At 56.8% G+C, this 20737-nt stretch overlaps 2 protein-coding genes across 4 annotated transcripts; one reads left to right on the top strand and one right to left on the bottom strand.

The window, feature by feature from the left end:
- Positions 1–4622: 4622 nt before the first annotated feature.
- RPL18 (ribosomal protein L18) lies at positions 4623–9788 on the bottom strand. Its single transcript, XM_014604112.3, has 7 exons — positions 9687–9788; positions 8858–8944; positions 8427–8534; positions 7068–7166; positions 6676–6799; positions 5171–5240; positions 4623–4745 (listed from the first exon to the last, which is right to left on the bottom strand). The coding sequence occupies exons 1-7, from the start codon at positions 9687–9689 to the stop codon at positions 4670–4672; spliced, it is 567 nt and encodes a 188-aa protein (XP_014459598.1). The 5' UTR covers positions 9690–9788; the 3' UTR covers positions 4623–4669.
- Positions 9789–9895: 107 nt separating this feature from the next.
- On the top strand, positions 9896–20532 carry SPHK2 (sphingosine kinase 2). 3 transcript variants are annotated; one of them, XM_014604108.3, is made up of 6 exons: positions 9896–12584; positions 13339–13881; positions 16469–16618; positions 16774–16868; positions 16989–17104; positions 17497–20532. In XM_014604108.3, exons 2-6 carry the CDS (start codon positions 13425–13427, stop codon positions 18485–18487), a joined length of 1809 nt encoding a protein of 602 aa, XP_014459594.1. In that variant the 5' UTR covers positions 9896–12584; positions 13339–13424; the 3' UTR covers positions 18488–20532. The 3 variants fall into 3 exon arrangements, with proteins under 3 accessions (XP_014459594.1, XP_014459595.1, XP_006266577.1); XM_014604109.3 differs by lacking the exon at positions 9896–12584 and adding an exon at positions 12600–12806; XM_006266515.4 differs by lacking the exon at positions 9896–12584 and adding an exon at positions 12600–13151.
- Positions 20533–20737: the final 205 nt, after the last annotated feature.

Below are 20737 nucleotides of genomic sequence, written 5' to 3'. Positions count from 1 at the left end.
CTAGCACTCTCCTAGCTCCAGAGAAACACAGAGGGTACCTGGGTCCTCTACAGATGGGTGCTCATGCATGACTCCTCTTGGAGCAGTGGAGCCCAGGCTCCACAGGCAGGAGTTCAGACTGGCAGGCATGGGCTCTGTGCACCAGTTTGCAGCTGTGGAGCCATTCCCTAATACTCTCCTGTGAGCATCCTCAGGGTTTTGTCCCGCTAGCACCAGGGCTCATTGGCAGCCTCCCTCAGCCAAGTGGAGCTTTGCCATCCTCCCTCCCCTGCCCATAAGAGTTCTTTATGATTAATTTCACAGTGCACCAAGTGAATGTGTGTGTGTGACCAACCATGCAGGTGAGTGCAAAAGTGTGCATGTGCATACACGGGCCTGCAATCCACACAGAGGTGTGTGCAGGCAGAAGTGTGCAGTGATGTGCATGAGTATACACAAGCATGCACCAATGTGTGTGTGTGTGTGTACACAAATGTGCAGAGCTACGTGAGACAGTCGATGGGTATGCAAGAATATAGTATGCTTTGACACAGAAAGTGTGCGTAAGAGTGAGAGTATGTGCCTGTGCATGAGTGCGCAGGGGTGCCCATTTCGATACACGCATGCTATGCATGGGGATGCTGGTACATGTGGGAAGGTGTCCACACATGAGTGTATATGGGTGTGCAAGAATGTACCTCAACATACATAAGTGCAGGGGCATGCAAGAGCATACACTGTAGACCTTCCTGGAATATTGATCAATATATGCTGCTCATGCAAAGGCTTTGTTAAAGCACTTGTCAGAGTAGGCCTCACCAGCAAACCTAACCTGTGCAAGAACTCCTCACAAACAAAATTTAGCATGCGGGCCAGATGAGCACTCTTGCCAAGAGGTGGGAAGGAGAGATGACAGTACAAAGTAGGATAGTCCAGTACTAGGATAAGGCTCGAATGGAAACACCCAGGTCAGGATATGAAACAAGCCGATTTGATGAGGCTGAAGTTGGTTATTTATTCCCAGTTCCTTGTTCCTTATTCCAGGTTCACTTTTCAAAGCTAATCTAGACCCAATAAAAGCTTGTTATTAATGAATTACACATCCTAAAGAGAGAGAATTTCATTAGCTATCTATATGTACTAAATAATATGTAAAATAATATCCCACATAAAGTACAGAGCCCTAAATGAAGGTCAGATTAGGATGGGATTATGGGGTAAAATACTTCTTGGGCCACCCCAAACTTCCTATCAATGCCACTGGGGGACTGTCCCAAAGAACCCGTACCACAGTCCTACCAGGCCCAAAGCACGGTTTAGCCGTGCCAGGCTGCCAACTAACAGCCCCCATCCCATGCCCACTATACTATGTACAATGGCTTGAATAAGGAACTGGCTTTTGGGCTGGGATTATGGCTAGAAATTCTGCTTGGGCCACCCATCAGAATACCTCTGCACCACTAGGGAACTCCACCGGATGCATCTGACCAGAGACTAGCCAGGTCCAAAGTGTGGTTCGGCCATGCCAGGATGCCAACTGACACGACCCCTGACACTGTGATAAGTATATGGGTCTAAATTAGTTTTGAAAAATGAACCGGGGATAAGGAACTGGGAATAAGCAACTAACTTCAGCCTCATGCCCATTTCACAAGGATACAGATGGAATGCAATACATAATTTGTTTTGATCATCGTATAAAAAGAGAATCGGAAAGCAGGGGAATTTTGTAGTAGCCTGGGGGAGCCTGGCTGGTGTTGTGCCAACCACTTTGTCACAGGTACAAATGCCCTAGCTCCTGGTATGATGTACTTGTTAGGCCAAAACATGTTAGGGTTGTGCTTATAGACAAGAAACCTAGGCGAATCTTTGCAACCAAACTGAGCCTGTGGTGGTTCCTTAAGACAAGATTAGTGTTGAGATCTCCTGGCTGTGACTTTACCAGCACCCCAGTTCCTGATACTTCAACAACACTGACAGCACATCCGTAACACCAGACGAGGACGACAGCAATGGCAACGCTGAGAACCCCAGATGACATGCACCAGGGTCCATGAACGTGAATAAGCGTGGGCACGCACAAGCATGTGCAAATGTGCACAGCAGTGGAAGGTGGGGACCATCCCCCAGCACCTCACCTCTGTCCCTTCTGCCCTGCTGTCCTACCCCAACCTCCCTGTTTCGGACACTCCCTGCTGCCCCTGCCCATAGCGTTCCTCCCTGCCCTCTATCTTAGAGTCCTGGTGGAAGCCATCTTTTATAGCTTCACCCTCCTTCACCACACCTGCCTTTGGCCGCCATCCTTACCCCTGGCACAAGCCCCGCCTTGCTTGCCTGAGGCAGGAGAGTCACGCTGGGATGACCAGCCATCTTAGACGGAGTGAGGCTGCGGGCCTAGCTCGTGGGGTGGCTCAAGGGGGCCTGACAGTGATGGTTCAGTCCAGAGCACCCCCCCCCCTTGGTACAATGGCGCAACCCCGTGGTAACCCCTTTGTTCCTGAATGCCAAGCTCCGACTGACCCGCACTGGGGCAGAGCCCTGCCCTGGGGCACGGAAGCTGCTGCTGCTGCCCACGGAGGCATGTTCAGGGACCCTGGCCCTTCAAGGAGATGTAGGCCCGAGGACTCGCCTGTGCCAGCTGGGGGAGGTCCCGGGGGGGAGCGAGGGGGACGGGACAGAGCCACTTGGGCCCATGGGAGTCTCAGCTGGGGCACTGCCCCATCCCTGGGGGCCCTGGGTTGGGCAGGTTTCAGGTGGGGAAAATGAGGCAGAGACTGGGCCCAACACCCACAGGTGCTGGCATGGGGCAGTCAAAGCTATACAGAGACCTTTGAGGCATGGTGGGTGCACCCTTAGTGGGGCTGGATTGTGACACAGGCTGGGCATCCAGATGCCAGCAACCCTGCTGGCTACTGGTTCTATCAATGTATGCTGCAAGGCTGCACTCTAGCCATGCATGCCAGGTACAGGAGCTTCTGCTGCAGCCCTGTCCTATTCCAGTGCCTCTGCCCTGGAGCACTACAAGCCTCCAGGGGCAGGGCACCAACATATGGGCAGCCCAGACAAGCAGGGTCTGCAGTTCCAGGCTCTACACAGCAGGGGTGTAAAACTCAGATGAGTGGCATGGGACCAGTCCATAGCCCCCTCCCCCCCATGCCTGATGCAGTGCAGGTGGTACCCACCTGAGCCAGTCCAGATGCTGGGTGCAGCTGGCAGTACAGTCTAAGACCTGGCCCCAGTAGGCTGCCCCACTGGAGCTGGTCCTGGGCTACATTACTTCTGCTGCTCACTGGAGCAGGGTCCTGATCTGCCCCACGTGCACTACTCACTGGGGTTACATCTGAGGCTGCACCATCCACTGAGGCATGGGCAGCACAGCCAAGGACCCAGCTCCAGCAAGCAGCATGGCCAACGGAAACCCTGGATACTGCACTGTGGGCTGCACCAGCAACTGCACTGTATGGCTTCACAGGCCACATCTGGCCTATGTTTGACACCCCTGCTGTACACCATCTGGCCATGTGGGGTACAGGGGCACAGTTGGGGTGGGCTTGGGTCCTGTTGTACAACATCATGGGGATGGCCAAGTGGAGGATAGGATGCTCCACACCCTGCTGAGGTGGATTTGGAATTCTCCTGTAAGGCTGGGGTAAGAGAGGGGCACAGCCCCATAGCAGCCCTGACAATACATCCAGGCCACTCCTCTACATAAGCAGGGAAAGGTTGTTGGGGTCCTAGACCATGCAGAAGGCATTTAGGGGTGCAAGCGGGGGGTCTCCAGCTGGTTTCCCCTACATCTTGAAATCAAGGCACACAGGCAGGACTGAAGCCAAATTCTGTCAGAGAACCCAGAAGACCAGACACCCCTACTCTGATACCCTTCCCAGAGCTGAAGTAAAATCCCAGCATCCTGTTATCTACACTTTCCCCTTCTAGATAGGATCTCAAAATACCTGAACTCTCCCAATTCAGGAAGGAGCAAGGGGGAAACCAGAAGCCAGGACTCCTGTACTCTCTGCCTTGTTGCCTAGGTTACATCCCAGTTTCTACATCACTCATGCCATGGTGGAGGTGCAAAGTATATGACACCCCCCGCTCTTGAGTCAGAGACAGTCTGTAGACTTCACCACCCCTATCACTGCTATGCCACCAACTGTCGGGGAGAGAGGCCATAATGTGGTAGAAAGCTGTATTCAGCCACTTGTAGGAGAGGGCCCTACATCCCTCATTTAAAACACAGCACAGGACCCTAGTAAAGGAGGGCACAGACACTACAGAAAACAGGCCAGGAGAGGAACTCCTATCTGTCCAACCCTTTGGACAGCTGCTGCTGAGGCAATTTAAAGCCAAGGTGCCAAAAGGGGCTGTTTCTCACTTCCTGCACCAGCAGGGGGTGCTGCTGGGGCACACCAGTCATATGTACTGAAGGTTTCTCCCCATCAGGATTCACTCTACAGTACCCACCATAGGCCCTAGGAGGAGCCAGCACCTCATGCACAGGGATACATCTGGAAATCCAGGGGGGTAGGGAGACCACCACCTTGGGCTAGACAAGGAGGAGCAGGGGTTGAGCCCTGTGCTGCAGCCAGTTCCTGGGGGCAGGAATACAACCCCCAACCCAGACAGGACAGGGCAGAGGTGGCTACATGGAGTCCGACGGCATTTATTATACGCGAAGGATGACACCGGCTCAGTTCTTGTAACCTCTGCTGGCACGGCGACCCCGGGCACGCTCAAACTTCCGCCCCTTGGACCGTATGTAAGGCCTAAGGAGGAAAGGGGTTAATAGCAGGAGCCCTAAGTAACTCTGCCACACCCCTGACCAGATCCCCCCCCCCCACCACAATGGACCCCAGGCATCCTGGTTCCCAACTCCCAGAACCCTTCTCCTCCTTCCAGAGCTAGGACAGGATTCAGGAGTTCAGGCTCCCATACTCTGCTTCAAACCTCCAGACCCCATTCCCTCTCAGAGCTGGGCTAGAACTTGGGCACCCTGGCTCCCAGCTGCCCAACTCTAACCCAACAGACTCACTCCTCCCGCCAAGATGGGAGAGAATACAGGTGTCCTGCTTCCCTGCCTCCACTGGACCCTTTTCCCCTAGGAATGTAAGTCCCACTGCAGCAGCAGCTTCACAGCACTGGGGGAGATCAGTGCAACTGCCCTGCACTGCCTGGGATGAGGGGTACTCACTTGGTGTGACTGTGGGGAGTGCCAGGTGCCTTGCCAAAGTGCCGATACACCTCACGTCCCTTCCTGGGACCTGGGGAGGGGAAAGACGCACCATGAACATCTGCCCTACCAACTGCTGCTCTGGGGCATAGATCTCACGCAGCATTCTGAGAAGGTGCCACTCCCCACCCCACAGGCTAAGTAACAGAAGACAATGGGCCTCAGGAATGCCAGTGTGACTTCCCAAGCACTCAACAGGCTGGGCACATGGGATGCAAGTGAACCTTCACCCAGTGCTCAGATGCAGCTGCTTTCACAGCAGGGCTGCTCACAGAGAGCCTCCTTGCCAGGTGCACCCTTGCGCACCCCCCCACCCCTCTCCCTGCAGCACAGTGCACCTAGCCTGTGTGTGGAATTGGTTCAGCATGTGAACCCTTGCCAGAGGGGGCCACGGCACAGGACAGTGCTTCCCAACCTTTTCCTCAGCATGACCCCCCTGTCCTCAGCACGGTCCCTTGCTCCCCACCCCAAGACCTCCGACATCCAGCCCTGCTGGTGCCCCTCACTTGCAACCCACATCCTGTTGCTGCTCCTCCCCTAGCTGCCAGGGCTATGGGACATGGGAGAGGGCCTGCAGCCCCCTGCCCCCCCCCAGTAGTGTATGAGTCCCAGCTGCCACAGGGGTGGAGCACAGAGCTGGCCAACCCCCCCAATCTGAAACAGGCAGCATGGCCATGGTGGGGGTCAGATGTAGGCGTGGGGCTCCCCGCCCTACTCCCCTCCCCCACTGCCCCCCAAGGCCTCTGCAGCCCAGCAGGCAGGATGCAACGCAGTAGGTTGGGTAGACTCAGTGCCACCACTGGGAGCCCTGTGCCGGCCACACCAACTAGAGTGAGGTGCCCCCTGCCCACCCAACAGCAGCAGCAGCATGGAGCTGTGTCGCCCACCACCCTGCCATGGTGGTGTGGAGCTCCCAGCAGTGGCACTGAACCTCCCAGCCCCCGCTATGCCTTCCCACACTGGGTCCCACCTGTGGTCCTGCCTGAGCCCACAACCGCCCCATGCACAAGTCAGTTGGGGGGGGGGTGCGCACACAGGGGCATGTCCCGCCATGCTTCCCTCCCTCCCTGGGAGTGTGCAGCAACAGGGAGCCAGCCCTTCTCCTGGATGAGCTGCCTATGGATCTATCCTGCTCCATTCCTGCCCCAGCCCCATGCACCAGCCCAGCTGGGCACCACTCCCAGTCCATCTTGCCCAAGATTTACATGGAGCTGCAGTCCAGGCTACTTGGCTGCCATGTGTAAGTGTGCGTGCTCACATGCATTTGATGCCCACTCCTGCTCCCCCCAGCCCCAAGCAGACTGGAACTCTGCAAGCCTGCAAGGGGAACCCACCATTTCCTACTTTTTTCCTCCTTTATGGGGGAAAAATCTACATTTTTCCCCCCCACAGTAAATGGAAAACCCAGATCCCTGTATAACCAGTCGACACTCAACAGTTGGCATAGGGGCTGAAGCAGCGCTCACCAGAAAGCAGGACGGTACCTTGACCCTTGGGCGTGGTCATGGCCAGCTGGTCAAAGGTCATGATCTGGCCCCCTGCCTTCAGGATGCGGCTGCGGGCTCCCCGTGTCACCCGCAAGGCACACACCTGCCAGGAAAGAACTGGGTCAGTGGCACTGGCCTTGGAACTCTCTCCTACTGACTGTATTGGGAACAGGACAGAAGCATCCCAGCTCCCACACCCTAGCTCCAAACCAAAAGATCCCCCTCACCCTGGAGCTGAGATGGAACCCAAGCACCCTGGCTCCTAGCTTTCTACTCTAACTCACTGGGTCCCACCCCCTCCCAATCCAGGGTAGAACCCAGGTGTCCTGGCTCCCAGGTTCCTGCTTTAACCTGCACAGGCTGGGCATTACCTTCAGTTTGGGAATGTCCTGGATCCGTATGTCATCAGTGATTGTCCCTACTACCACAGCTGTCTTGTTCTCCCGCCCAGGGAGCTTCATCTTGCGGATCTGCAGGAGGCAGCACAGGTCAGGAAAAGGGGTAAGGCTGTCTCCCTTTCTGGCCCCCTTCCTTTAGTCTCTGCTCACAGGTCCCACAGTACAGAGTCCCAGGGAAACCTTCCCTATAAAATGGATTTCACCCATAGCACTGCACGACAGGTACAAAGGGCAACCAGAGGCATCACTGGGAATAGAACCCAGGAGTCTGGCTTTGGAGGAGAAGCAAGAGGGACTATTGGCTGGGAGTGAAGAGTGCCCGCAGGGCTGGGACACAGCTTTTCATTTCAATCAGGTCTTTGCACTCGCCTATCACTAGTAGTTTTCTCTGTGATTTTTACCCTGGTGCACTGGAGGTGTGGGCTTTGGTACAGCGAAATCTGATTAATTCGTCAATTTAAGGGGACCAGGAAAAGCGATTAATTGTGCAGGACTGACTAAATCATCAGTGCTGAACCATTTTTCCTACAATTAAGTTTTGCAGGTCATGTCAAAACACAGGCTTTGATGTTAGAAAATAAAGAGTTCAAACTGCATTCCTATTAAGGAATGGGGATCACACCCAAATCCTGTGAGCTACCCGAGTGCTCACTAGATCAATGACAGTGGGACAGAATAACAACAGTCCAAGGCTTCTGCTTTCAGACCAAGATGACAGTTCTGCAGGAGAAGAATTGGTACGTGCTGCCTTCCTGAAGCTGCAATATCCAACACTTTGCAGACAGCAACCAACTGCACAGGTGCTAGGGAGAATATGGTCAGTACCTGCTATACCAACTAATTACCTCCCTTGCATTGGAGGACATGAAGGGCAAAGGGACTCTAGTGGGGCTTGCCAAGGGATCAGGCATATGGACTACCTCTCCCTAGACTCATAGCCAAAAGGACCAACCAACCTGTGGCCTGAGTGAATTCTGGGTTTCCAGGTTCTAGACACCCCTGCCCTGAGCTGCAGACCTTGTTGCAAGGGCAGTACCAGCTGAACAGCCTGGGTTTCACCCCAGGCTATTAGAAGCCCAGTGGTGCAGTAGCTCCAATGCTGCAGGGCTGTGGCAAACTCCAGCCTCAGCAGCACAAGACAGCCATGCCAACTGCTCATGTACAGGGCCACAGCAGTTACAGAAGCACAATTCGAGAGATGCTGCTCTACTTGCAGAAGTGCCAGACGATTTGGATAGCCTGGAAGGGCTTAGAGTAGCACACACTTTCAGAGCCACAGCCACCAAGTGTAACTGGACTCAACTCCCCAGACAGGCAGGAACCCCCACTTACCATGCGGGACAGGGAGAGCGGAGGCCGGTTGGTGCGGCTCATGAAGAGGCGTTTCAGGATAACCTTGTTGAAGCTGGCATTAGTGCGGCGGGCCAGGAAGCGGTACAGCTGCGGAAGAGAGCACCGTCAGACCCTACCACACAGGGACCTGAACATTCTACCACGCCCTGAGCAGTGGGGCTCTGCACTGAAGAAGGTACCCTACTCCAAGCTGAGCACATCCCACAGGGAGGCAACAGTGGTCAGGAATAGAAGCCAGGTGTCCTTGCTCTCAGCTGCCCCTCCCCCATACGAAATCCCATCCTCCTACCAGAGCTGGGAAAGAACACAGGTGCCACTGCCACTACCCCAGACACAGGCCCCCACTCCCCCCATCCAACACTCTATTGGACACAGGAAAACTGTCCAAGAAAGAGGAAGCCTGGGCTTACCTTGACCAGGAGACGGAGATAGACGTCTTGACTCTTGGGCTCTTTGCGGCGAACCTTGCGGTCCTTGTTATGTCGAATGTCCACCCCCTATAGTAAGAGTGAGGCTCCTAAGTGTTGAGTACCACCATCTGGCCCCTGGGATCCCGCACCAGGCTGCCTCTGCACTTGTATGAGAGAGTGCTGGAGAGCACGTGTACCAGGGCTCCTGCCCCACCATCCTCTCCTCAGTGCCCCTACACCAGGAGGCGCAATACAGGCAAGACCTTGCGCACCCCCAGCTCTTATCCTTCAAGTGCCCCTAGCAGCCCCAATAGCTGCACCCCCCCTCTCCCCACATACCTCTTCACCCTATCCAGAGGGGCCTCTTCTGCCACACAGGCCTCGGACAGGTACTCTTCCCTTCCCCTCCCCCCACAAGTGCCCCTACTTCCCCTGACTACCAGGTGCCCAAAAGCCCCCCAGTGCTGCCTCCCTCATTACAACAGATCCTCTGCTCATTAAGTGCCAAGTGCCCTCCCCATCCCCTGCACTGTTACCTCCCACCCCATCCCAACCCCTCCCTGGCACAGCGCGGCCCCTGCTCCCCGGGGCACCACACCGAGTCCCCACAGGCATCCCCGCTGTGCAGCGCCGACCCCGGTTCCCCCCACACGGGGGCTCGGGCCCCTGCCAGCCAGGCCCCACGGGTACCTCCCCGACAACGCTGCCCGCTACGGGTTCCGCTTCGGCCGCCCGCAGGCCCCCGCTTCCCCCGGCTCACACCCCGCTCGCCCCGCGACCCCCCTCCCCAGCAGCGGATGGCGGTGGATTGACCCCCCGCGGGACTCACCATGGCGACAGCACCGGCGGCGCGAGCACCAAAAGAAAGAGGAGGCCTTCGCGCGGAGGGTTATGGGAGACGTGGGAACAGCGCCCTCTATGGCCCACGCAGCGCGCACAGGCGCCTATCGGGGGCCGCTCTAGCCTAAGCACTCTGTGGTGCTGGAGGACTTACCCGCTCTTACCCGGGCGAGTGGGCGCTGCAGGGTCGGGAGTGGCCGTGGCGGTGCTCGAGGCAGCCCCGCGGTTCCCGCTGGCGTACACTCGAGACTCCCCTGGAAAATGCTGGTTCTTACGTTTCATTTGTGGGTTTTTTATTACAGAAAAATCCCAGAGTAGCTGTGCCGTTGCAGAGAGCTCCGAACCTCCCAGAGCGGGGTCACACTACGGATTGCTATGAAAAACCTCTGCGCACCCAACAGCACGGGCATTGCCGTGCATCCCTGAAAGGGTCTTAAGGCACCTGGTTGAGAATCACTGGTACAGACCCGAGCCAAGGGCTCAGGGAGAGGAGGCACTGGCCAGCTTGAGCTAGAAAGTGCATCTGAATAGACTAGAATAGGCCAGCCAGGGAGCTCACCCTTGGTGCTGGTTGAACAACAGCACCTGTCCCACAGGCAGTTTCAAGATTTTGAAATGTTGTTTCATCCTAAAATGCAAATGAAAGGTTGAAATCTCAGCATTGTTCTTAAACTGCGCTGTGTTCCCCAGGGCAAGGTAAGATCGTTACTGGGGCTGGGGGCTTGAGTAGGGCAGGGGTGCGTGACTGCCTGTTCCACGTTAGAGGTCTTGCCTATGTTGAGCCCAAACCTTTATGTAATTTCCCTTAGAGAAGTCCTATAAAGTCAGCCCAGACGTTGGAAACGTTGCATTTTTTTGCCCTTTCCGCACAGAAAATGCCCCAGTTGGATTTTTTTTTCACCAGGTTCTATTCATGGTCAACCCACAGCCGCTTATAAGCTCAAATAGTGGGGAAGAAAAGAGACAGAGGGGCTCTGCTTATGGTATCATCTACAGCAGGGGTTCCTAGCCCCCAGGCTGCAGTGCCAGGCCATGAAGGGTTGGCTGCTGGTCCGCAGGAGGGCTGGTTGCTGAACCAGAAGTGACCATGAACTGGCAAACTGGAAGTGACTGGCATGCTACAGACCAGCAGCCAACCTTTTTTATACTGAGTATAAAAAAGGGCTGGCTAGCTGCTCACAGTATTCCGGTCACTGCTGGTCCACAGCTTGCCGGTCAGTTCCGGTCCACGGTTTACCTGTCCTCAGCCTAAAAAGGTTGGGAATCCCTGATCTACAGCATATAGCTGCATTTAGAGCAGCAGGGGCCAACCTTTTTGGCAAGTATGATACAAATTAGCCCTGCACCCTCCCCTCTCTTCTGCCAATCTGATGCTCTGCTTCCTACCCAATATTCTGCTCTTCACTCTGCTCACTGCCCAAGCTGCCTGTTCTCTCCCTGAGCTGCTGTATGCCACACGCAACAGCTGCCTGTGCCATTTTTGGCACTCATGCCGCAGGTTGGCCAGCCCTCATTTAGCAAAAGTGCAGAATTTTCTTCACCGGTCAGGAATTCAGCATCAGAGACTGACTGTGCTGATACAGAACAGACCAGCTATACTTCAATCCCACTCAGCATATGTGGATACTGGTGTAAGATAGAGCAGAGCCAGCTACTGACCGAGGCCTGAGCATCTAACCACAAACACAGGTAATTTGTGGGAACAAGGTTTATGTGTTTGAGATGCTTATGAGACTGCTGGTGGCTGCGCTTACGCCCTTTGGCATTTTGATCCTCCCAGCCTCTGTGTAAGGCAGGGTCAGGTGAACGTTCCCCCTTCTTATAGATGGAGAAACGGAAGCACAGAGGAGCTAAGGGACAGGCTCAAGGCCAGATGGAGCATCTATGGCAGAGTAAGATACAGGAGCTGGGTTGGCAGTGCTATAGCCAGTGCCCAATCTGGCGAGCTCTGGAAAAGGAGTGGACAAGATGCCTATAGTTCCTCTCAGAGCAGCTGCATCTGCAGCTGTCAGTTCGAGGAGGATCTTAGCGTCTAGCAACAGTCCCTGGTTCTTGGCTGGTGCTTGGCAGAGGAGGCCAGGAGTCCCTATCCTCGTGGGGAAACCGAGGCACGTGTGAGTGGAGCAGAAGGGCATTGTGTGGGAGGTGCAAGCCCTCTGTTGGCCATGGAGTGGTGCATGCTGGGATCCAACACCGCTTCCCTCTGCGTGATGATTAGTCTATAAGGTGCAAGTCCCCTCCACCTTTGTGTCTTGGTTTGTTCATCTCCTGCCCCCCGGCCACACAGCGAGTTCCTCGTGCCCTTATAGAAGATGAGACTTGGCCAGGCCCGTCTGGAACCAGGCCAGGAGCCACACAGCATTGCCCTCAAGAAAGATGGCCCCTGGCTAGTGCTCCAACATACGTGAAGCTGTAGCTGGTGCCCACACCAAAGATGGCCACCACGCCGATTTTGATTCAAAAGGAGCTGTTTCTGGTTCCCCTAACAAAAATGGCTGCCTTCGCTATTGACTTTCCTTTGCCCACACCCAAGATAGCCGCCCGTGGCGATCAGATTTCCGTGGAGAGCGTTCCTGGTTCCCATAACAAAGATGGTTTCCATGTCCGCTCCTTTAGAAATTGCCCCTTCCCAATATGGCCGCCGCACCGCATTCACGGAATTCCACTAGGCCATTCCTTTCGCCCACAACAAAGATGTCCCCGCTTTGCTATTGACTCCAATGGAAGGAGAAGCTGTCTGCGATCGGCCACGCCCAGGATGGCCGCCCACTGTCGACTTCCCCCCCCCCCCAGCAGAGGAGCCGCATGCCTGGGAGGGGGCAGGGCCGGGGCGGCGCTGTGATTGGTCGGGGCTCGCAGCCGGCGGGATGGGAGTGAGCACTTCCTGGTGTGCAGTGGGAAGAGCGGGGGATGTGGCTGTAGCTGGGGGGCAGAGCGGGGCTAAGGATGCTGGCAGGCACTGCTCTGTAGCGGGCACCGCCTGCCTGTCCCGGCGCGGGAGGGGAGCGCCCCCTTTCGCGCTCCCGCGCCCATGGGCGGGCAGGGCGCGGTGCCGGGGCAGGGGGCTTCGGAGGAGCTGGAGCCGTCGGGACCAGGAGCAGGGGCCTAGGTGTGGAGGCAGCAGGAGATCCTGGGGGCGCTGGGACCCCCGCGGGCCGGGTCCCAGGGGCCGGGGCATTACCTCTCTGCCCCGTCCTCAGAGCAGTCATGCACCCCTGCCTCTCCCAAGGCTGCAGCCAGGCCTCTGCTTCTGCCCCAGCCCTCTGGCAGGACCTGCCTTGTGCCCGGCCTGCTGGTGGAAGGGAGAGGGAGTGGCAGTGCAAGGAGTTGCCTCCCCGCTTGGGCTGGGCCACTCCCAGGGAAAAGGTCATCAGCAGCCAGGAGCTGAGGTTTCTGTGTGGCTGCAGGTGCCTGGTGCAGACATAACGCCCCACTCCTCCAAGCTGCCCCGCAGGTTGGGCTTCATTCCTCTGCACTGCCTGGTCCCCTGGGGAGAAAGCTGCACTGGGGGAGGGGGTGGCTGGGATAGGTGGTTCCCTGTGTTGAGCAAGGTAAGGCCCTGGGCTAGGGTGATTTGCAGGGTGGCCCCCAGGCTGCTTCCTGGCTGTTTTTCTGACCAGCTGTTTGTGTCTGTCCCACAGGCTGCACCCATGGAGCATGAACAGTGTCCCAGAGGTGGCTGAGCTATCTTCCCAGTCGTTCCTGGCATCTGAGCCCAGAGGAGTCCATGGGGCCAGAGACTGTGGCAGGAACGGGAAGGATGGAGCTGGCTCCAGGGCCATACCGCAATGGTGCTGAGACGCTGCTGCATGGCGAGTTTGGGATCTACCCCTCAAAGGGCACACGCTATGCTCTGAGCCTGACGTGCACGGAGCTGCACATCCAGTGCCTAGTGCCCAAGCCCGAGACAGACCAGCGGACAGTGGTAGCGCTGGCTGATGTGGTGGGCTGTCACACACTCCGGAGCCGGGTGACCACTGACTGTGCTGCCTACTTCACGGTCTATGCCTACCCACTGAAGAAGAGGAAGGTGGCAATGGGCTCGGGCCGGGCGCGCCAGCGGACGGCACGCACCTTCCAGGTGGATGGGGCTGACGACTACAATAAGAACCAGGCTGTGGCTGAGAAGTGGGCAGTTGCCATCAAGTGCCTAGTGCTGGGTGTCCCTGTCTCCAGTGAAACGGGTAAGCGCTGTGTCTGCTGCTCATGCTGCTGCTTCTTCCTGGAGCTGAAGAGGACCCAGGTGTTCTGGCTCCCAGGCATTAGTTCCTTACCTGAAATCATGCAGTGTCTCTTGCTGACTAAGAAAGGATGGAAATGGTCCAAAACTTGTCTCTTTTCAAACTGACAGCCGTGGGCGGTGCAGATCCAGGTCACGGAGGGGGCAGACTCAAGCGGCGTCAGGGTAGGCATGTGCTGGGCCCATGACCGTTGCCAAGGTAGTTTTGGCTGTGTGTCTCCTTTCACCTTCCAGGGTGAAAAGTCTGATGGAGAGGCTAAGTTCCCTGGGGCCTGGGCAGCTGGTGAAACATGAGGAGAAGGGGGATTGTGCTTCTGTGTCTGCACCTAGGAGCTGACTTCCAATGCTCCCTTCCCCTCCGTTACCCCCTCCCTGACATGGCAGTGGGGTGTTAGTGTCCTTGTAGTATGTAGAAGAAACTGAAGCATGGATGGGAAGGAGCTTGTTGCCTCTTGAGAATCCAAGAGTCCTGGCTTCCATCTCCCTGCTCTGACTCAGCAGGCCTCACTCCCCTCCCGGAGTGAGGTTAGAACCGAGATGTCTTGGCCTCTTTAAAGGTCAGTTTGGTATAGAAGGACATGCTGAGGGATGTGGCCAAGCCAAGGGCTGGACAGTTTTGCAGTGAAGGGGTTTCTTGGCTCCCATGGTAGGGCACTGATTTTGGGGGGGGTGGGGCTTGTTTCCTGGGAACAGGATGTGCCATCTGGCCCCTTGTTTCATGGCATGGGCAATGATGGAGTAGAGCAGCTTTTGCTGTTGCTGGAGACACATCAGGTAGTGCCAGCTCCAGGGCTACAATTACTGGCAGTTGTGTTCCCCTCAGTACAGAGCCTAGGTGCACAGGGGCCAGGACACTAAAGTTTCTTGCCTAGAGTTGAGGGCTGGGAGCCAGCATGTCAGGCTCTGTCCCAGCTCTGGGAGGGTTTGGTGAGTTAGATCGAGGGGCTGGAAACCAAGAATACAGGGTTCTAGCTTTGGAAAGGGTGTTCGCAGTAGCTTTGTCCTACATGCCCACAGCTGCTTGGTATGGTGACCACATGTTCCAAAGTAATTACTGTGTTGTCTTTCCCTGCACCCATGTGGAGGCTGGGCAGGGCCATTGTCCTTGATGGGCAAATTGAACTGGAGGCCCACAGCCTTGTAGGGTGTAGGTGGTAGAGGCAGAACATGGCATGGGCTCTGCCCATGAGTCTGTAGGGTGCAGCTGGTTCAGATCCCACCCGCAAGATGCTACAGACATGCGTGTTCATTGACCTTTGCAGGCAGTCTTACACCCTGTGCATAGTTACCCTGTGAGGGCACATGGAAGCTCTATCCACCATCCCTGCTGGTAGTGTGGGAGTGGGCAGGTTGTGGGCTTAGGGGCTACCTGCTGCTGCCAATTGACACCCCCACATGGGTCTGCACACATGATGGCCTTCATTTCATGACTTGGTATCTACAGCTGGTGTATTGCAGTTTGTGGGCTTCAGAGTCAACACATTCATATTCTGGCAGAGATGGGATGTGCTGTACTGGGCCCAGGGATACCTGATTCTGTTTCCAGATGTTGTAATAACCCATGGGCAGGTCCTGCTGCCTATGAACATTGCCTCAGTTCACCCTTCTCATCTTCTTAGAGGGCAGCGCTAAGAGCTTTGCTTTGTGATTGCCAGGTCTTGATACCAGTGACTCCGGGCCTGAGCAGCATTCAGCATGATGGCGCCCCTATCTCAGCCATAGGTAGTGGGTAGAAGGAATGTGGGGGGGGGGGGGGCGTTCCCCAGCATGTTTCATCTGGGAGGCATAGGGTGGGACCAGTCAGCTCCTCCCCTTACCCCTCATATTGTCCTGGGTATAAAGTGCAACCAGTTCTACCGATAAGATAATAAGGGAACTTCTGACTCAGAGCAAGGAACTGAGTCCAATTCTACCCCCTCCAGCCATGGAAGTGGAGCTAGAAGAGAACCCAGGAGGCCTTATCCCGTCCCCCTGCCCCCCAGCTGAGACAGAACCCCAGCATCCAGGCTCCTGCCCCCTCCCCACCTGCAAGGAGGAGGAAAGACGTGGCAGTGTCATGGTTTTCCCTTTGTGATGAGGTGATGGGAGGTGGGGGTGTCCCTAGTTTTATCTCTTCTCCCAGTACATCCGTTGTTTTCCCTGGAGCTTGAGGGAGGACGTGAGCCTCCCAGCTCTTAGGAGTAGAGCAGGAGCAGGGCAGGGGGGACATGCTGTGAGGAGCAGGGCAGGACTCCTCACTTGCTCAACTTAATGTGTGGATTGCTGCTCTTTGAAAGCCCTTGGTGCTTCCCTCCCAAGGTCTGGGTGTGAACTCGGGTGTCCTGGAAAACTGCCAGCCCAGGTAATAACCATTTGCTCTCAAAGTCCTTTCCTTTACGTGGCCTTATGTGCAGGGTTTGTCTCCATTTCCTGTTCTCAGCTGCACCAGTATCACCAGCCCCCAGTCTGCCCCACCCCAGAGGCAGTTGGATCTGACCTGTGTTGGTGCTGGGAGTGGTTTCGTCCTGTCCATGTGTCCCTTCTCTCTGCAGACATCAGCCTGAGCCTCCTGCCCAGGCCTCGGCGCTTGCTGCTGCTCCTGAACCCTTTTGGTGGCCGGGGCAATGCCCTGCAGTGGTGCCAGAGCCACATCCTGCCTATGATCTCAGAGGCTGATATCAGCTTCAACCTCATCCAAACAGGTGAGTTGAGGGGAGAAGGAAGGGAGGGCATTCTGCCAGGAGTGTGTAGGTGGGGTGGAGTTGAGTCTGCGAGATAAGGGCTCTGTGGGGGAGGGGGGCTCCAAGGGGATGTGTAAGTGTGGTTCCTGATGTCCCTATCTCTTCTGATGCCCCAGAGCGAGTAAACCATGCCCGGGAGCTGGTGAAAGGCATCAGCCTGCCAGAGTGGGATGGAATCGTCACCCTCTCTGGGGATGGGCTCCTGTATGAGGTAACTCTCCTCCCCCAACTGTCTTAGCTTCCTTCTTCTGCACTCCCCCGCCCCCTCCTTCCCAAGGCATTTTGGCTGTCAGCCGCTCCCCCGCCATTGATACCCCTATCCATTCTGCAGGTCATCAATGGGCTGATGGAGCGGCCAGACTGGGAGCAGGCCATCACCATGCCAGTGGGCATCCTGCCCTGCGGCTCAGGGAATGCCCTGGCTGGAGCCATCAACTTCAATGCTGGGTAGGAGCAAAGTAGATGGGGGCACAGAGTGCTGGGGCAAACTGGGGGGGAACATTGTGGGGCAGGATGGCTTGGTGCAGGGTGGGGGATGCCTGGAGGGTTGGGGGGTACAGGATTCTACGAGGAGTGGAAGGGCTGAGCAATTGGGGATTGGGATGTGTCAGGGTCTCTGGGCCTGTTACTTTCCAAATCCCTTCCAGCCCCTCCCTCTGTGCAATGTTGAGGTGGTTTTCCCTGCCTCCCCCTACGCTGCTCTCTTGTCCCTGGGAATGGGGGTGCTGCAGGCAGCCATTCCCATCCCTCAGCTTCAAATGGGCTGGCTGCTGCCTCCTGCCCTCCAAAAATTCTTGGTAACCCCTCACTCCAGCATTTAACCCCCTTAACATCTGCAGGCTGGAGCAGGCAATGGGCCTGGAGCTGCTGCAGAACTGCACAGTGCTGCTGTGTCACGCGGCCGTGGCACCCCTGGACCTGGTGTCAGTGACGATGGCATCAGGCACCCGCTGCTTCTCCTTCCTCAGTGTGGCCTGGGGCTTTGTCTCAGATGTAGACATCGAGAGTGAGAAATACCGGCGCGTGGGCTCGGCCCGCTTCACACTGGGCACCATGATACGCCTGGCTTCCCTGCACACCTACCGTGGACGCCTCTCCTACTTGCCTGCGCCTGATGGCCCAGCCCACCGCCCCATTTCCCGCAGCATTACTGTGGCTGCAAATGGGCGCTTGCCCCTGACGCGCCTGCCTCTGCACCGTGCTGTCTCAGACATGGGCTTGTGCGAAGAGCGCCAGGCCTTCCGTCACTGTGGATCTGAGCCCCCTGATGACCCTTCCCCATCCCCGGGGTCCCCCCCTCCTATCTCAGCCTCAGCCCTGCACCCCCAAAGCTTCATCTTTGAGCCGGCACCTGAGGAGCCGATAGGTGCCCCAGAAGGCGGGGGCATGGACACAGGCATGGGTGGGCCTCCAGATGACCTGCTGGTGCCCCTGGGGCAGCCAGTGCCCCCATCATGGGTGACTGTGGAGGATGACTTTGTGCTAGTCCTGGCCATTTACCAGACACACCTGGGTGCTGACCTACTCACAGCACCCTTCGCTTGCCTCAGTGATGGGCTTATCCACCTCTGCTTTGTCAAAGCTGGGGTGTCACGTGCCGCTCTTGTCCGCATTTTCCTGGCCATGGAGAAGGGCACCCACTTTGAGCAGGCCTGCCCCCACCTCAGCCATGTACCCGTGCGCGCCTTCCGCCTGGAGCCCCTCACACGCAAGGGCATCCTCACCGTGGACGGTGAGCGCGTGGAGTATGGCCCCCTCCAGGCCCAGGTGCACTGCGGCCTTGCCCGTCTCATCACTGGTGTTGCCCGCCTTGGGGGCTCCTCCTGCTGAGGTGGGGGGCGGGGGGTGGGGCTGGGATGCACCCATCCTCCGTTGTCCTTCTGTCAGAGTTTGCTGAGCCACCAGGGCTGCACCCTCTCACCAGGACTTGACTGTCCAGCAGTGGGAGTGGGGGAGGGAGTAGCAATTGCCCTCCTCCCCTTGGCTGATCTGGTTGGAAGGAGACAGGGCGCATGGGGGTCCATCTTCACCTGTAGCTGCACCTCTAAGGGAGAGCCTCTTGCAGTAGGTACTGACCATGCACCCTCTCAGGTGTAGCGGGTAGAAGACCAGAAGGGACTATACTGTAACCCCCTGCCTCTGGCCTCCTGCAGGAGGAGGCAGGGGCAGATTGGAGGCCTCCTGCTTCTGTCTAATGCTGCCTATTTATTGCTTAGTTCCCAGAGAACCACACACTGGATGAATGTAACTAATGTGCTCCCTGCCCAGTGAGGCAACGCGGGGTGGGGATGATGACACTAGGATAGATTTGGGAGTTGTATTGGGGTAGAGTGGGGGCCCCTCCCATGTGGGGGTGATGCTGAAAGGCATTAAGTGTTTGGTCACCATGCTCAGCCCCTAGGATGTGCATCTCCCTGTACTAGCAGTGAGATGAGGCTGCTGCCTGCTGGGGCAGGTGAAGCTGGGTGATTGTAGCACCTGCCATGCCAGTGGCAGCCCTCTGGGGTGGGGCAGCTTTCCCCGTCTTGCCCCTGGCACCTTGACGGGTGTAACCAGTGCAGCTATAGTTCTCTACATGGAGCCAGAGGGCTGTGGGGGTAGTGGCTGGTGACTCCCTGTTTGTCAACTTTGGCTGCTTCCCAGTTGTAACCCATCAGACTACTTGTCTCCCAGAGTGGGGATGCAACTGAGGCATGCTGGCTCTCAGTCCCCTTAAAATATTGACCCAACATGTTCTTTCCCTGTTGGTTTTGGGTGTTGGGGCTTGGCCCCAGGCTGTCATCCCCCCTCCCCCATGCCACTGTGCACAGCCTCCAAGTTGGGTCAGCTCTTACAGGCAAGGAGCCCTTCCTGGAGTGGGGGCAGGGGAAGCAAAGCAAGGGGGTTGGGGGGCAGGGGCTCAAGGTGGCCACCAAGAGGGGCAGGAGACAGTGTCCCGTACCATTTGACTTTCCCTTTGCCCTACAGCCTGCAGGCGGGGCTGGGATTCCTTTGCTTGAATCCCAAGAGCCTGTTGTCCCCACAGTGGGTGGGGGTGAGGCTGAGGCTCAGCTTGCCCACCCATCCCTCTGCAGGTGGAACAGGAAACTGAGGCATGGGAGGAGTGAAGGCAGGTTAGAATGTAGACCTCTGGTCCCTCTTTCCTTGAGCCCACTGGTTTGCTCTCCCCTCTGTGCTGGGGGGAACCCAGGTTTCCTGACATCCTAAAGCAAATACCCAGAATACAGGAGGGTGGGAAGGCAGGAAGCCTGGCACTCCCCTGGGTCGCTGCCTCCTGGGGTGCAGGGGATAATGTGCTTGACTCACTGTTGGTAGCAGGGGCTGGGGCTAAATGAAGCCCTGTGTGGCTGAAGGGCAGGACCTTGTTGGGCCATGGTTGGGGCACAGCAGGGTGGGGGGCAATCTGCACTGAGCCTACACGTTGTGCTGTTGCCTGCTAGGGCTTGCCCACTTGCTGGGATGGTGGTGGGGCAGCTGTCTGTCTGTCTGATACCTGTTCTGTCTTACCAGCTGCTACAAAACCCCTCGCCCTGCTCCCCTTTCCCATCAACCTCATAGGTCCTTTCCCTAGGCAGCCTGACCTTTGCCCCGCCTATCTACCCTGCTATCCCATGATGCACTTGGGGAGTGGAGTATTTTTGCCCCATCTCCTCCCCAGGTTCACAGGCCCTGGTGATATGCAGGTTTCTGCTCTGCAAGCTTCTGGGCTCATAGGGTGGGGCCTGATCCAGCCAGGGCAGGGGGGTGCTGGGCAGTGTCCTGTCTCCTGTGCATTGCCTGTTAACCCTGTGTATGCTGCAGCCACCCTCGCTGTTAACTCTGTCTTGTCCTTGTTATGAAGCAATTTAGACCTATGCAATAAAGCAATAGCATGAGCCTGCCCTGTGCCAGCCCTTCATTTCCCCTAGGAAGAGTGGGTGCTTTTAGGCCTGGCAGGGGGAGCCCAGGGCTGGGGTGGATAGTGGGTTGGAAGCGAGAGCAAACCAGCAAGGCTGGGAAAGAGGCAGCAGGGTGGTGCTGGACCCCTGGGCCTCAGCCCACAGGGCTCCTCTGGGAAAGGGCACCCAAGGGGAACATGTA

The sequence above is a fragment of the Alligator mississippiensis genome, chromosome 5 (assembly GCF_030867095.1).
Source record: "Alligator mississippiensis isolate rAllMis1 chromosome 5, rAllMis1, whole genome shotgun sequence".
In the NCBI taxonomy this organism is placed as follows: domain Eukaryota; kingdom Metazoa; phylum Chordata; order Crocodylia; family Alligatoridae; genus Alligator; species Alligator mississippiensis.
Note: the sequence above shows the minus strand (reverse complement) of the source record. Positions and strands in the feature narration are given on the sequence as shown.

Bases quoted from the DNA above. Each gene is read 5' to 3' on its own strand.
- RPL18 (XM_014604112.3), bottom strand. The intron at 8,535-8,857 runs GTAAGCCCAGGC...TCTCTTCCGCAG, and splicing joins ATCTCCGTCTCCTGGTCAAG to CTGTACCGCTTCCTGGCCCG. The intron at 5,241-6,675 runs GTGAGCGCTGCT...TCCCCTCCCCAG, and splicing joins AGGTACCGTCCTGCTTTCTG to GTCCCAGGAAGGGACGTGAG.
- SPHK2 (XM_014604108.3), top strand. From the start codon at position 13,425: ATGGGGCCAGAGACTGTGGCAGGAACGGGAAGGATGGAGCTGGCTCCA. The intron at 13,882-16,468 runs GTAAGCGCTGTG...TTCTCTCTGCAG, and splicing joins CCCTGTCTCCAGTGAAACGG to ACATCAGCCTGAGCCTCCTG. The intron at 16,869-16,988 runs GTAACTCTCCTC...TCCATTCTGCAG, and splicing joins GGGATGGGCTCCTGTATGAG to GTCATCAATGGGCTGATGGA.